Raw genomic sequence first — 16,302 nt, 5'->3', positions numbered from 1 at the left:
GGGGTCACCATTGACCAGAAACTTAACTGGACAAGCCATATAAATACTGTGGCCACGAGAGCAGGTCAGAGGCTGGGTATTCTGCGGCGAGTGACTCACCTCCTGACTCCCCAAAGCCTTTCCACCATCTACAAGGTACAAGTCAGGAGTGTGATGGAATATTCTCCACTTGCCTGGATGAGTGCAGCTCCAACAACACTCAAGAAGCTCGACACCATCCAGGACAAAGCAGCCCGCTTGTTTGGCACCCCATCCATCACCCTAAACATTCACTCCCTTCACCACCGGCGCACAGTGGCTGCAGTGTGTACCATCCACAGGATGCACTGCAGCAACTCGCCAAGGCTTCTTCGACAGCACCTCCCAAACCCGCGACCTCTACCACCTAGAAGGACAAGGGCAGCAGGCACATGGGAACAACACCACCTGCACGTTCCCCTCCAAGTCACACACCATCCCGACTTGGAAATATATCACCGTTCCTTCATCGTCGCTGGGTCAAAATCCTGGAACTCCCTTCCTAACAGCACTGTGGGAGAACCGTCACCACACGGACTGCAGCGGTTCAAGGCAGCGGCTCACCACCACCTTCTCAAGGGCAATTAGGGATGGGCAATAAATGCCGGCCTCGCCAGCGACGCCCACATCCTATGAATGAATTTTTTTTAAAGTCAAACTACTCACAGTAAATCTACCCGCAGTCAAAAAACCCACATTCAAACAATTTACAGAAAAAACTACTCACTCTCAAACAATAATAACACTGAGTTGTCAATCTGACTCCGCCAGGCAAAACTGGAACTGGTGCATGGAATGGAAATGTTCATCCGATGATGTAGGGCCACAAATAGAGGGAGACACATTATTGTGACAGTGTAGAGGGAGCTTTACTCTGTATCTAACCCATGCTGTACCTGCCCTGGGAGTGTTTGATGTGTCAGTGTAGAGGGAGCTTTACTCTGTATCTAACCCATGCTGTACCTGCCCTGGGAGTGTTTGATGGGACAGTGTAGAGGGAGCTTTACTCTGTATCTAACCCGTGCTGTACCTGCCCTGGGAGTGTTTGATAGGACAGTGTAGAGGGAGCTTTACTCTGTATCTAACCCGTGCTGTACCTGCCCTGGGAGTGTTTGATGGGACAGTGTAGAGGGAGCTTTACTCTGTATCTAACCCATGCTGTACCTGCCCTGGGAACTGTCTCCTGCTGCCTCCCTTCTCCTGTAAAGCTGTACTGAATATTTTCCTGTACAATACGATGTGGAACATCATGCCTCTGTGCTCACCTTTGATTGGCCATCCCCACCCCCTCCTGTACAAACGGTTTCTCCACATGGCCCTTGATCTAAATTTTCTTTAAAAGATTTGAGATTATTTGATTGTGGTGAGAATGTTCTGTGTTCCTGTTTAACCCGTCTCGTTTTTTGTTGAAGTCAATGCCCAGAGGAATAAATCACCCGATGCAGTGACATTTTCTGCCTTGGTCCCATGCAGGATGTCCTGACCTATCAGAAGCGGAGTCAGCAGAGGCTGGGCCCCGGCCTTTATTTAGGCTTCTTAAAACTCTGCAGTTCTGTGGATCAGATCAAGGTTCTGGTCCCTCACAGACTGCCCAACATGCTTTGCCACAGTAAGGTGCGAGACAACAGCAATGTTTCCAGGTAAGAGTTTAAGTAACGGTGAGTTTAGTGACACTCGCTGTTATTAATGTGTAAACTGTCCAGGAGCTTGTGCGAGGAAGAGATTCCCGTGAATTGCTCTGCTCCGCCGTTCGCCTTGTGAAAACGGCAGCTCGTCCTCAACCTCCCCGTCAGTTTCCAGAAATTGCTGCATTAATTACCCATTAAACTCGCCGCAGAAGGTTAGGGCTGGTACTTAACAGCGTAAGGACCCTTTTAATGAGGAGATTTAAGTTCCTGCAATGTTCACTCAACCTCTCCCGCCCAGAAAGGGAACAATTTAAACTGTGGACTCTCATTCCCACAGGGAGTAAACTGTTCCTGGACGGTTTTAAAATGTCAAATTTATAATTTAAACATTTTTTTTCTCACTTTTCCTTTCTGTTCTTTTCTCTCTCTTAATCCAATCTTTCTTTCCCTCTCTTTATTTCTCTTTCTGTACCTGATTTGACTCGAATTCACCCGATTTCTTTCTCCGTCGTTCCTCTGTTTCTTTCTCAATCCTTAAATCTCATTGTTTAAGGATTTAGACTGTTGGTCCCGCCGTTGGCTGAGGTCCTGATGCCCCTTTACCCTCATCGCACCAGTTATCAGCTCGCACTTCCAGCAAGTTACAGGGCCGAAAGGGTGAGGAACAAGCCCAAGTAACGGGGCCCATCGCAGGATGCCCCACTCCAGGAAACTTGCAGCCGGCAGAGGCTGGCAGCAGTGCTGTGGATCCGGGAGGGGCCCACCCGCTCCCCCTGGCTCCACCTTAAAGTAAATTAACCTTCTCGATGGCGACCGCTGACTAAGCGCCATCCACGGCCAGAAAGCCCAATCAGAGCAGGCCTGAGGCCCCAGGCCCGAGGCCCCAGGCCCAATCAGAGCAGGCCCCAGGCCCGAGGCCCGAGGCCCCAGGCCCGATCGGAGCAGGCCCCAGGCCCGAGGCCCGAGGCCCCAGGCCCGATCGGAGCAGGCCCCAGGCCCGAGGCCCGAGGCCCCAGGCCCGATCGGAGCAGGCCCCAGGCCCGAGGCCCGAGGCAGGACTGCCCAATTACTCGAAAGGCTCTTTCAACGAGTGTTAGGCCCCTCATTAACACAGTCAACAGGCTGTTTTAGGCGGCCGCCCGGGACGCATAACAAATGGACCCTGCAAATTTAGCAGTGGGACCAACACCTGCACAGATTGCGTTAAATTGGGGCCCGTTTCCCATGGATAACAATTTCTACCCAATGTACACCTGCAGTTCAGTGAAGGTCTTGAAACCATTTGTTATCTTTGTTTTCAATTGAATGTGACAGGTTGCCCTTGGCAACAATCCCCAACCATGCCTTCAGTGATCAGTGACGGGGCCTCCTGCTTTCTCCTGCCAGCGGGAGTAACGTTTCCCACTGCTCCCTGAAGGCACGTAGTGGCGGGATGTCACTCCTGCAGCATTACAAGGGCAGGCTCCTCCCAGGAGTTTGGGATTGGGATTGGATGGAAATGGTGTGTGGAGGGAGCGGTGCTGGGAGGCGGGGAGAGAAACACTGCCCCTGAAACCAGTGCCTCAAACTAAACCCAATGTCCTGGAGTCAGATGTGGGCGGTACTCCCACACCGACATATTCTAATCCAGTAACAGGATTCCCACAAATTCAAATCTATACATCTGTGGAGAGACTGGAGAAGCTGGGATTGTTCTCCTTAGAGCAGAGAAAGTTAAGGGGAGATTTGATCGAGGTGTTCAAAATCATGAAGGGTTTTGAGAGAGTAAATAAGGAGAAACTGTTTCCAGTGGCGGAGGGTCGGTGACCAGAGGACACGGATTTAAGATAATTGGCAAAAGAACCAGGAGGGAAATGGGGAGAATTTTTTTAATGCAGTGAGTTGTTCTGATCTGGAATTCACTGCCTGAATGGACGGTGGAAGCAGATTCAATAATAACTTTCAAAAGGGAATTGGATAAATACTTGAAGGGAAAATATTTGCAGGGGGCAGTGGGATTAATCGGATAGCTCTTTCAAAGAGCCGGCACAGGCTCGATGGGCTGAATGGCCTCCTTCTGTGCTGTACGATTCTGTGATTCTATAAATGTCCAGAAAAATCTTTGGGCTGTGAAGATCTGCAGCTCATTAACTCTTGCTTGTCTACAGGGAGGACTGGGAGTGGGTGCAGAGAATGTCGGATTCTGACTCACTCAATACTGTGGTGGACCCCACAATACCCCAGTCAACGCTGTTCTTCGAATTACAGGCAGCAGCGAAAGCTCTGCTCAGACAGATCAACCTCCCTCAGCACCAGGTACTGTGAAGCTCCCATAACACTCTGATATACCCCACACCCCTCACTGTAACACTCTGATATACCCCACACCCCTCACTGTAACACTCTGATATACCCCACACCCCTCACTGTAACACTCTGATATACCCCACACCCCTCACTGTAACACTCTGATATACCCCGCACCCCTCACTGTAACACTCTGATATACCCCACACCCCTCACTGTAACACTCTGATATACCCCACACCCCTCACTGTAACACTCTGATATACCCCACACCCCTCACTGTAACACTCTGATATACCCCGCACCCCCGCTGTAACACTCTGATATACCCCACACCCCTCACTGTAACACTCTGATATACCCCACACCCCTCACTGTAACACTCTGATATACCCCACACCCCTCACTGTAACACTCTGATATAACCCACACCCCTCACTGTAACACTCTGATATACCCCACACCCCTCATTGTAACACTCTGATATACCCCACACCCCTCACTGTAACACTCTGATATACCCCGCACCCCTCACTGTAACACTCTGATATACCCCACACCCCTCATTGTAACACTCTGATATACCCCACACCCCTCACTGTAACACTCTGATATACCCCACACCCCTCACTGTAACACTCTGATATACCCCACACCCCTCACTGTAACACTCTGATATACCCCACACCCCTCACTGTAACACTCTGATATACCCCACACCCCTCACTGTAACACTCTGATATACCCCACACCCCTCACTGTAACACTCTGATATACCCCGCACCCCTCACTGTAACACTCTGATATACCCCACACCCCTCATTGTAACACTCTGATATACCCCACACCCCTCACTGTAACACTCTGATATACCCCACACCCCTCACTGTAACACTCTGATATACCCCACACCCCTCACTGTAACACTCTGATATACCCCACACCCCTCACTGTAACACTCTGATATACCCCACACCCCTCACTGTAACACTCTGATATACCCCACACCCCTCACTGTAACACTCTGATATACCCCACACCCCTCACTGTAACACACTGATATACCCCACACCCCTCACTGTAACACTCTGATATACCCCACACCCCTCACTGTAACACTCTGATATACCCCACACCCCTCACTGTAACACTCTGATATACCCCACACCCCTCACTGTAACACTCTGATATACCCCACACCCCTCACTGTAACACTCTGATATATCCCACACCCCTCACTGTAACACTGATATACCCCACACCCCTCACTGTAACACTCTGATATACCCCGCACCCCTCACTGTAACACTCTGATATACCCCGCACCCCCGCTGTAACACTCGGATATACCCCGCACCCCTCACTGTAACACTCTGATATACCCCACACCCCTCACTGTAACACTCTGATATACCCCACACCCCTCACTGTAACACTCTGATATACCCCGCACCCCTCACTGTAACACTCTGATATACCCCGCACCCCCGCTGTAACACTCGGATATACCCCGCACCCCTCACTGTAACACTCTGATATACCCCGCACCCCTCACTGTAACACTCGGATATACCCCGCACCCCTCACTGTAACACTCTGATATACCCCGCACCCCTCACTGTAACACTCTGATATATCCCACACCCCTCACTGTAACACTCTGATATACCCCGCACCCCTCACTGTAACACACTGATATACCCCACACCCCTCACTGTAACACTCTGATATACCCCGCACCCCCGCTGTAACACTCTGATATATCCCACACCCCTCACTGTAACACTCTGATATACCCCACACCCCTCACTGTAACACTCTAATATACCCCACACCCCTCACTGTAACACTCTGATATACCCCACACCCCCGCTGTAACACTCTGATATACCCCACACCCCTCACTGTAACACTCTGATATATCCCACACCCCTCACTGTAACACTCTGATATACCCCACACCCCTCACTGTAACACTCTGATATACCCCACACCCCTCACTGTAACACTCTGATATACCCCACACCCCTCACTGTAACACTCTGATATGCCCCACACCCCTCACTGTAACACTCTGATATATCCCACACCCCTCACTGTAGCGCTCTGATATACCCCGCACCCCTCACTGTAACACTCTGATATACCCCGCACCCCTCACTGTAACACTCTGATATATCCCACACCCCTCACTGTAACACTCTGATATACCCCACACCCCTCACTGTAACACTCTGATATGCCCCACACCCCTCACTGTAACACTCTGATATATCCCACACCCCTCACTGTAGCACTCTGATATACCCCACACCCCTCACTGTAACACTCTGATATACCCCACACCCCTCACTGTAACACTCTGATATACCCCACACCCCTCACTGTAACACTCTGATATGCCCCACACCCCTCACTATAACACTCTGATATACCCCACACCCCTCACTGTAACACTCTGATATACCCCACACCCCTCACTGTAACACTCTGATATACCCCACACCCCTCACTGTAACACTCTGATATACCCCACACCCCTCACTGTAACACTCTGATATACCCCACACCCCTCACTGTAACACTCTGATATACCCCACACCCCTCACTGTAACACTCTGATATGCCCCACACCCCTCACTGTAACACTCTGATATACCCCACACCCCTCACTGTGACGCTCTCTCTCTATACTGTGGCTCTAGATTACTTTGTCTGTGTGCGATAGTGGTTTGGACTCTGGGCTCCGACTGCCCCTGGCAGTGTTTGGGGGGTTTGAATGTTATCATTGGACACTGTGCTGCGATGGTCATTTTGCCGGTGAATACAATACTCTGTATCTGTGCGTGACACTGCAATTTTCTCTGGTGTTTCTCATAAATTCATTTGTCAATTTGCAGGCCAAGCAGTTCCGTGTGTTCACGCAGGAGGTCCTGGAGCTGGGTCACAATGTCTCCTTCCTTCTGCTGCTACCATCTTCCGACTCGGTCTGCACTGCTCCTGGCCAAGCTAATCCTTACACCCCACACTCCAGCTTTCTCAACCTGCCGCTCCAGATGTTTGAGCTGGGTATATATGTATATATATTTATATAGAAACCTCTGTTTCACATGGAGTCCGCTAACTGGTCACTTCACTTGGCATTAGAGGGGTGCATGCTGGGAAGAGGGGGGGCAACAGAGTCTCTTGTGGTTTTTAATATTGAATTCCACGTCTCGAGCCTTTTCTTTTAATGTTTTTTCCACATGATATTGGCTGCTATCTCTGGAATGCGTTGAGATGCAGGTGAGCAGACTGCACATGCACTGTTCACGCCCACAAAATACTGCACCATGTCCAATAAATACTGCGCCATCTTTAATTAATACTGCGCATGGCTAATAAATACTGCACCATGTCCAATAGATACTGCACCATCTTTAATTAATACTGCGCATGGCTAATAAATACTGCACCTTGTGCAATAAATACTGCGCCATGTCTAATAAGTACTGCACCATCTTTAATTAATACTGCACCATGTCCAATAAATACTGCACCATCTTTAATTAATACTGCGCATGGCTAATAAATACTGCACCTTGTGCAATAAATACTGCACCATGTCCAATAAATACTGCGCCATCTTTAATTAATACTGCAATATGGCTAATAAATACTGCACCATGTCCAATAAATACTGCACCATCTTTAATTAATACTGCGCATGGCTAATAAATACTGCACCTTGTGCAATAAATACTGCGCCATGTCTAATAAGTACTGCACCATCTTTAATTAATACTGCACCATGTCCAATAAATACTGCACCATGTCTAATTAATACTGCACCATGCCTGATAAATGCTGCACCATGTCTAATTAATGCTGCACCATGTCCAATAAATACTGCACCATGTCTAATTAATACTGCACCATGTCCAATAAATACTGCACCATGTCTAATTAATACTGCACCATATCCAATAAATACTGTACCATGTCTAATTAATACTGCACCATGTCCAATAAATACTGCACCATGTCTAATTAATACTGCACCATGTCCAATAAATACTGCACCATCTTCAATTAATACTGTACCATGTCTAATTAATACTGCACCATGTCCAATAAATACTGCACCATGTCTAATTAATACTGCACCATGTTCAATAAATACTGCACCATCTTCAATTAATACTGTACCATGTCTAATTAATACTGCACTGCATCTAATAAATACTGCATCATGTCTAATTAATACTGCACCACCTCTAATAAATACTGCACCATGTCTAATAAATACTGCACCATGTCTAATTAATACTGCACCATGTCTAATTAATACTGCACCACATCTAATAAGTACTGCACCACATCTAATTAATACTGCACCACATATAATTAATACTGCACCACCTCTAATGAATACTGCACTGCATCTAATAAATACTGCATCATGTATAATAAATACTGCATCATGTATAATAAATATTGCACCATGTCTAATAAATGGCCCACTCCTGCTCCTATTTTCTGTGTTTCTATGTTTCTAACTCCTGCTACAGTCTCACTGTCTACAGTCTAACTGCACCCAGTACAGAAACTCCATCTTAAGATCCACATTTTGACTGTACCTGTGACGTAAATTCCTAGTTGGGACCAGCATCTCAGGGTGTGTCTATTAATGAGGTGCAAGGGAGGGGTGATGGTGGGTTACGGGGATTGTCCACTCTGCCACATTGCGCAGTCTCATTGATCCCTCTCTTGCCCCCCAGTTCACTTCTGCACCTACAGGGAAAAGTTCATGAGTGTTTACTGCCGTGTGTCAGCCCTGCTGGAGTTAGACTCACTCATTTCCCAGCAGGCCTTGAGGGAGGCCATTTCTGATGAAGAGCTTCTCTCAGCAAAACAGAGGCACAAGGAGGTGTCGGACTCCGTGCAGGTAGGAAGGGCAGAATGTTATTGGATATATAAACCCCCCCCCCGAACCCCTCGATTAGATTCCAGTCTGTAACTCACTCCCGGGTATCTGTTATTCTATATATAAACCCCCTGAACCCCTCGATTAGATTCCAGCCTGTAACTCACTCCCGGGTATCTGTTATTCTATATATAAACCCCCCCGAACCCCTCGATTAGATTCCAGTCTGGAACTCACTCCCGGGTATCTGTTATTCTATATATAAACCCCCCCGAACCCCTCGATTAGATTCCAGCCTGTAACTCACTCCCGGGTATCTGTTATTCTATATATAAACCCCCCGAACCCCTCGATTAGATTCCAGCCTGTAACTCACTCCCGGGTATCTGTTATTCTATATATAAACCCCCCCGAACCCCTCGATTCGATTCCAGCCTGTAACTCACTCCCGGGTATCTGTTATTCTATATATAAACCCCCCGAACCCCTCGATTAGATTCCAGTCTGTAACTCACTCCCGGGTATCTGTTATTCTACTGAATCAAGCTCCAACATACTTGGTCTGTTGCTGCACACGTCTTGTACCAATACGAGCCGCTGGTGGTCTGTATGATTATTTTGCTGCCATTTCTCACACTGCAGAGCAGGATCGCTGACAACTCCAGGGTGAGATGTGAGATTTCACACACAGAGTAACAGAATATCAGAATATATTATACAATTCCTGCCCCTGGTCACTATCCTGTAACCCACGCTGAGTGTGTGAATGTGTGGTACAGGTGAGTGCGTGTGTGTCTACATTGTACAGGGTGTGGTACAGGTGGGTGTGCGGTACAGGTGAGTGCGTGTGTATCTGCATGGTACAGGTGTGGTACAGGTGAGTGTGTGTGTTTCTGTGTGGTACAGATGAGTGTGTGTATCTGCGTGGTACAGGTATGGTACAGGTGAGGGTGTGTGGTACAGGTGAGGGTGTGTGGTACAGGTATGGTACAGGTGAGGGTGTGTGGTACAGGTGAGGGTGTGTGGTACAGGTATGGTACAGGTGAGGGAGTGTGGTACAGGTGAGGGAGTGTGGTACAGGTGAGGGAGTGTGGTACAGGTGTGGTACAGGTGAGGGAATGTGGTACAGGTGTGGTACGGGTGAGGGAATGTGGTACAGGTGAGGGGGTGTGGTACAGATGTGGTACAGGTGAGGGTGTGTGTGGTACAGGTGAGGGGGTGTGGTACAGGTGAGGGAGTGTGGTACAGGTGAGGGAGTGTGTGGTACAGGTGAGGGAGTGTGGTACAGGTGAGGGTGTGTGTGGTACAGGTGAGGGAGTGTGTGGTACAGGTGAGGGAGTGTGGTACAGGTGTGGTACAGGTGAGGGAGTGTGGTACAGGTGAGGGTGTGTGGTACAGGTGAGGGAGTGTGGTACAGGTGAGGGGGTGTGGTACAGGTGAGGGAGTGTGGTACAGGTGAGGGAGTGTGTGGTACAGGTGAGGGTGTGTGTAGTACAGGTGAGGGAGTGTGTGGTACAGGTGAGGGAGTGTGGTACAGGTGTGGTACAGGTGAGGGAGTGTGTGGTACAGGTGAGGGAGTGTGTGGTACAGGTGAGGGAGTGTGGTACAGGTGTGGTACAGGTGAGGGAGTGTGGTACAGGTGAGGGTGTGTGGTACAGGTGTGGTACAGGTGAGGGAGTGTGGTACAGGTGAGGGAGTGTGTGGTACAGGTGAGGGAGTGTGGTACAGGTGTGGTACAGGTGAGGGAGTGTGGTACAGGTGAGGGTGTGTGGTACAGGTGTGGTACAGGTGAGGGAGTGTGGTACAGGTGAGGGAGTGTGGTACAGGTGTGGTACAGGTGAGGGAGTGTGGTACAGGTGTGGTACAGGTGAGGGAATGTGGTACAGGTGAGGGTGTGTGTGGTACAGGTGTGGTACGGGTGAGGGAATGTGGTACAGGTGAGGGTGTGTGGTACAGGTGTGGTACGGGTGAGGGTGTGTGTGGTACAGGTGAGGGGGTGTGGTACAGGTGAGGGTGTGTGGTACAGGTGTGGTACAGGTGAGGGTGTGTGTGGTACAGGTGAGGGTGTGTGTGGTACAGGTGAGGGAGTGTGGTACAGGTGAGGGTGTGTGTGGTACAGGTGAGGGAGTGTGGTACAGGTATGGTACAGGTGTGGTACAGGTGAGGGTGTGTGTGGTACAGGTGAGGGTGTGTGTGGTACAGGTGAGGGGGTGTGGTACAGGTGAGGGGTGTGGTACAGGTGTGGTACAGGTGTGGTACAGGTGAGGGTGTGTGTGGTACAGGTGAGGGTGTGTGGTACAGGTGTGGTACAGGTGAGGGGGTGTGGTACAGGTGAGGGAGTGTGTGGTACAGGTGAGGGGGTGTGGTACAGGTGAGGGAGTGTGGTACAGGTGAGGGTGTGTGTGGTACAGGTGAGGGAGTGTGTGGTACAGGTGTGGTACAGGTGAGGGTGTGTGTGGTACAGGTGAGGGTGTGTGGTACAGGTGTGGTACAGGTGAGGGGGTGTGGTACAGGTGAGGGTGTGTGGTACAGGTGTGGTACAGGTGAGGGGGTGTGGTACAGGTGAGGGTGTGTGTGGTACAGGTGTGGTACAGGTGAGGGTGTGTGTGGTACAGGTGAGGGTGTGTGGTACAGGTGTGGTACAGGTGAGGGGGTGTGGTACAGGTGAGGGTGTGTGTGGTACAGGTGTGGTACAGGTGAGGGTGTGTGTGGTACAGGTGAGGGGGTGTGGTACAGGTGAGGGTGTGTGGTACAGGTGTGGTACAGGTGAGGGGTGTGGTACAGGTGTGGTACAGGTGAGGGTGTGTGTGGTACAGGTGAGGGTGTGTGGTACAGGTGTGGTACAGGTGAGGGGGTGTGGTACAGGTGAGGGTGTGTGTGGTACAGGTGTGGTACAGGTGAGGGTGTGTGTGGTACAGGTGAGGGGTGTGGTACATGTGTGGTAGAGGTGTGGTACAGGTGAGGGTGTGTGTGGTACAGGTGAGGGTGTGTGGTACAGGTGTGGTACAGGTGAGGGTGTGTGTGGTACAGGTGAGGGTGTGTGGTACAGGTGTGGTACAGGTGAGGGTGTGTGTGGTACAGGTGAGGGGGTGTGGTACAGGTGAGGGTGTGTGGTACAGGTGTGGTACAGGTGTGGTACAGGTGAGTGTGTGTGTGGTACAGGTGAGGGTGTGTGTGGTACAGGTGAGGGAGTGTGGTACAGGTGTGGTACAGGTGAGTGTGTGTGTGGTACAGGTGAGGGTGTGTGTGGTACAGGTGTGGTACAGGTGTGGTACAGGTGAGGGTGTGTGTGGTACAGGTGAGGGTGTGTGTGGTACAGGTGAGGGAGTGTGGTACAGGTGTGGTACAGGTGTGGTACAGGTGAGGGTGTGTGGTACAGGTGAGGGTGTGTGTGGTACAGGTGAGGGAGTGTGTGGTACAGGTGAGGGAGTGTGGTACAGGTGTGGTACAGGTGAGGGTGTGTGGTACAGGTGAGGGTGTGTGTGGTACAGGTGAGGGAGTGTGGTACAGGTGTGGTACAGGTGAGGGTGCCGGTATCTGTGACATTTCCTCTTCCTTCTCCTGCAGCAACTCGATGTGATTTGGCGTGAGGTGCGGTGGATTATGGACGTGTTGCAGTACGCCCGCTACAAACACCCTTCCGGAGGCCTCCCAATCACGTGGCTCATCAGTTCATCAGAGGAGGCTGATCAGGGGAAGAATGATTCCACGTCCTCTCACATGGACTTCCTGCCGTCTGCATCACCATCACCAGAGTTTCGTCAAAGGAGAGCTGTGAGCGGTGAGGGACGTGGAAATCATTCACTGACTGTGCTGGCTTCTCGATCTCAGGGAGGGAGGGGACAGATCACAGGAAGTACAGGCACTGTAGGAGGCCATTCAGCCAATCACACCTGTCCCAGTTCTAGCACTTCAACTGGACCTCTCCACTCGAGTCCCGTTTCCCCTCTCCATGTATCCTTTCATATTTTCCCTTTCCAAATCCTTACCCAGTTCCCTTTTAAATGGTGTTACATTCTCTGCCTCAGTATCACCTTGGGGTAAACTTTCCATCTTCTACAATCACTGCTTCGTCTCCCAGTGAGAATCCTCAGTCTGTTTCCCTTGTTACCGATTCACCAACCAGTGAGAATCCTCAGTCTGTTTCCCTTGTTACCGATTCACCAACCAGTGGTGACCCCCTTTCATTATTCATCCTCTCAAAACCTTCCAGAGTTTTGAAACCCTCCAATCAATGCCCCTCAACCTTCTTTGTTCCATAACAAATCCCTAATTTTCGAGCTTCCCTTCCTAAGTTTAACTTCTCATTTCTGATATCAGTCCAGTCACTCGTCTCTGCTCCCTTTCCTGTCATGTGCTGCAAAGGAATCTCTCACTCCTCCAGCTGTGATCTGATCAAATCCTCGTCAAATTCAAAACCACTTTCTCACTTTTATATTCAGTGCCTCTGTGTATAAAACCAGAATGCCATTTGGCGGAACAGCCTTAAGGGGCTGAATGGCCTCCTCCTGTTCCTATGTTTCTAGACTTTTTAAAAATTTGTTCATGGGATGTGGGCGTCGCTGGCTAGGCCGGCATTTATTGCCCATCCCTAATTGCCCTTTTGCACAGCTGCTTTTTGAATAACAGCTGGCACAGCGTCACCAGAATCTGTTGCCATTCTGAAGAACAAATTATTGCTGAATCAGTCCCACATTTTGACCCAGGCTGAATTACCAGAGGGTGCCCATTGCCTGCTGCCCACTGCCCAGTGCCCGCTGCCCACTGCCCATTGTCTGTTGCCCAGTGCCCATGCCCATTGCCCAGTGCTTGTTGCCCAGTGCCCAGTGCCTCATGACCTGTGCCCATTACTCAGCACCTGATGACCTGTGCCCATTACCCAGCGCCTGATGACCTGTGCCCATTACCCAGCGCCTGATGACCGGTGCCCATTGCCCAGTGCCTGATGACCCGTGCCCATTGCCCAGTGCCCAATGACCCATGCCCATTGCCCAGGGCCCAGTGCCCAATGACCTGATGACCCATTGCCCAGTGCCCGATGACCTGATGACCCATTGCCCAGTGCCCAGTGACCTGTTCCCATTACCCAGTGCCTGTTGACCCATGCCCATTGCCCAGTGCCTGATGACCCATGCCCATTGCCCAGTGCCTGATGACCCGTGCCCATTGCCCAGTGCCTGATGACCCATGTCTATTGCCCAGTGCCCGATGACCCATGCCCAGTGCCCAGTGCCCGATGACCCATGCCCATTGCCCGGGGCCCAGTGCCTGATAACCTGTGCCCATTACCCAGTGCCCAGTGCTCGATGACCTGTTCCCATTACCCAGTGCCTGATGACCCGTGCCCATTGCCCAGTGCCTGATGACCCGTGCCCAGTGCCTGATGACCTGTTCCCATTGCCCAGTGCCTGATGACCCATGCCCATTGCCCAGCGCCTGATGACCCGTGCCCATTGCCCAGTGCCTGATGACCCATGCCCATTGCCCAGTGCCCAGTGCCTGATGACCCATGCCCATTGCCCGGGGCCCAGTGCCTGATAACCTGTGCCCATTACGCAGTGCCCAGTGCTCGATGACCTGTTCCCATTACCCAGTGCCTGATAACCTGTGCCCATTGCCCAGTGCCCGATGACCTGATGACCCATTGCCCGATGACCTGTTCCCATTACCCAGTGCCCAATGACCTGTTCCCATTGCCCAGCACCTGATGACCCGTGCCCATTGCCCAGTGCCCGATGACCTATTCCCATTACCCAGTGCCTGATGACCCATGCCCAGTGCCCAATGACCTGTGCCCAGTGCCCATTGCCCGGTGCCCTCACTCCAGCAGGGGTGAAATTGGTATCGAATCAGCAGCATGACTTCCTTTTCTATAGAAATCAAATCAAGCGGCTGATTGGCCAAAGAACAATTTGACCGCCATCCCCTTCAGGTGAGGAGTGACGATGTTAGCCGGGCTGGAGTGAGGGGCCGGGCTGGAGCGAGGGGCCGGGCGGGAGCGAGGGGCCGGGCGGGAGCGAGGGGCCGGGCGGGAGCGAGGGGCCGGGCGGGAGCGAGGGGCCAGGCGGGAGCGAGGGGCCGGGCGGGAGTGAGGGGCCACTGGGTGCTGCTGTGAGGAGGTCCCGATGACGTGTCCCTGTGTGTTGCAGGCTCCCAGCCCTGTTCCGAGGATGAGGGATGCTCCGAGGTCTTTCTCCCCACGGACAGTGACTATGATTCGAGTGAGGCGCTCAGCCCGAGGGACCTGGACCTGCTCCACTCTTCGGCCTCTGACTTGGGGCAGCGGGTCGGCTCTGGATTGAGTGGCAGTGCCCCTGATGTTCTACAGGTGCACCAGCTGCAGCTGACGGAGGATTGCGGGGAGAAGGGCAGCTTTCGGGCAGAGAGTGAGCGGGTGGTGGGGGGTGGCGGGGGCCCGGAGGTGGGGGGAGTGGGCAGGAGCGGTGGGGGGAAGTCCGGCTTCTTGAGTAAGAGAGGGACGCCCCTGCCTCACTTTAATCACCACCGGTGGCTGCGCTGTCACCGGGAGAGCCCGGCTCTCAGCCTGGCCGAGGGAGTTTACACTCATGGGCAGGGGTCAGAGTTGCCCCGGGGCTCTGCTGCTCCGGCCCTGGTGATCCCCTTCCCTAAACCGCCCTGCTGCCCCCCCGACAGGCTGAGTCTCCCCCGGAGCGTGCAAGTGACCAGTGGGGAGGCAACGCTGAATGTCCGCGAGATCCTGGTGGAACCATGCCCAGGGGGCGGCTCCTGGACCCTGGGTATCTGTGGGCCGCAGCCGGCTGACCCCGAGGACGATTCCCCGAGCAGCACCACCCGGGAGACCGACTGTGACCAACTGTCCGACACTCAGGCCACCGATATATTCAGCAGCGTCCTATAGACACCCACCGAGCAGAGGACGGAGATTTAACAGGGCTCGATGGCCAGGGGTGAGTGGACACATTGGCCGGAGTGGTCCGGTGTGGTCTAGTCCGGTCCGGTCCGGTGTGGTCTAGTCCGGTCCAGTCCGGTGTGGTCCAGTGTGGTCCAGTCCGGTCCGGTGTGGTCCAGTGTGGTCCGGTCCGGTGTGGTCCAGTGTGGTCCAGTCCGGTCCGGTGTGGTCCAGTCCGGTCCGGTGTGGTCCAGTCCGGTCCGGTGTGGTCCAGTCCGGTGTGGTCCAGTGTGGTCCGGTCCGGTGTGGTCCAGTCCGGTCCGGTGTGGTCCAGTGTGGTCCGGTCCGGTGTGGTCCAGTCCGGTCCGGTGTGGTCCAGTGTGGTCTAGTCCGGTCCAGTCCGGTGTGGTCCAGTGTGGTCCGGTCCGGTGTGGTCTAGTCCGGTCCAGTCCGGTGAGGTCCAGTGTGGTCCGGTGTGGTCCAGTCCGGTCCGGTGTGGTCCAGTGGGGTCCGGTCCGGTCCGGTGTGGTCCAGTGTGGTCCAGTCCGGTCCGGTGTGGTCCAGTGGGGTCCAGTCCAGTCCGGTGTGGTCCA

General features: G+C 52.3%; 1 protein-coding gene across 1 annotated transcript in view; it reads left to right on the top strand.

The window, feature by feature from the left end:
* The window catches only part of ankfn1a (ankyrin repeat and fibronectin type III domain containing 1a), an 82,029-nt gene extending 66,139 nt beyond the window's left edge, over positions 1–15,890 (top strand). Inside the window, exons 12-17 of the mRNA XM_068004553.1 lie at positions 1,492–1,658; positions 3,794–3,941; positions 6,833–7,001; positions 8,693–8,859; positions 12,406–12,619; positions 14,988–15,890. Of these exons, the coding sequence (XP_067860654.1) occupies positions 1,492–1,658; positions 3,794–3,941; positions 6,833–7,001; positions 8,693–8,859; positions 12,406–12,619; positions 14,988–15,718 (1,596 nt within the window). The 3' untranslated portion in view covers positions 15,719–15,890. The remainder of the gene's footprint in view (positions 1–1,491; positions 1,659–3,793; positions 3,942–6,832; positions 7,002–8,692; positions 8,860–12,405; positions 12,620–14,987) is intronic.
* The last annotated feature ends 412 nt before the right edge of the window (positions 15,891–16,302 follow it).

Source organism: Heptranchias perlo, chromosome 23, assembly GCF_035084215.1.
Source record: "Heptranchias perlo isolate sHepPer1 chromosome 23, sHepPer1.hap1, whole genome shotgun sequence".
Taxonomy (NCBI): domain Eukaryota; kingdom Metazoa; phylum Chordata; class Chondrichthyes; order Hexanchiformes; family Hexanchidae; genus Heptranchias; species Heptranchias perlo.
Note: the sequence above shows the minus strand (reverse complement) of the source record. Positions and strands in the feature narration are given on the sequence as shown.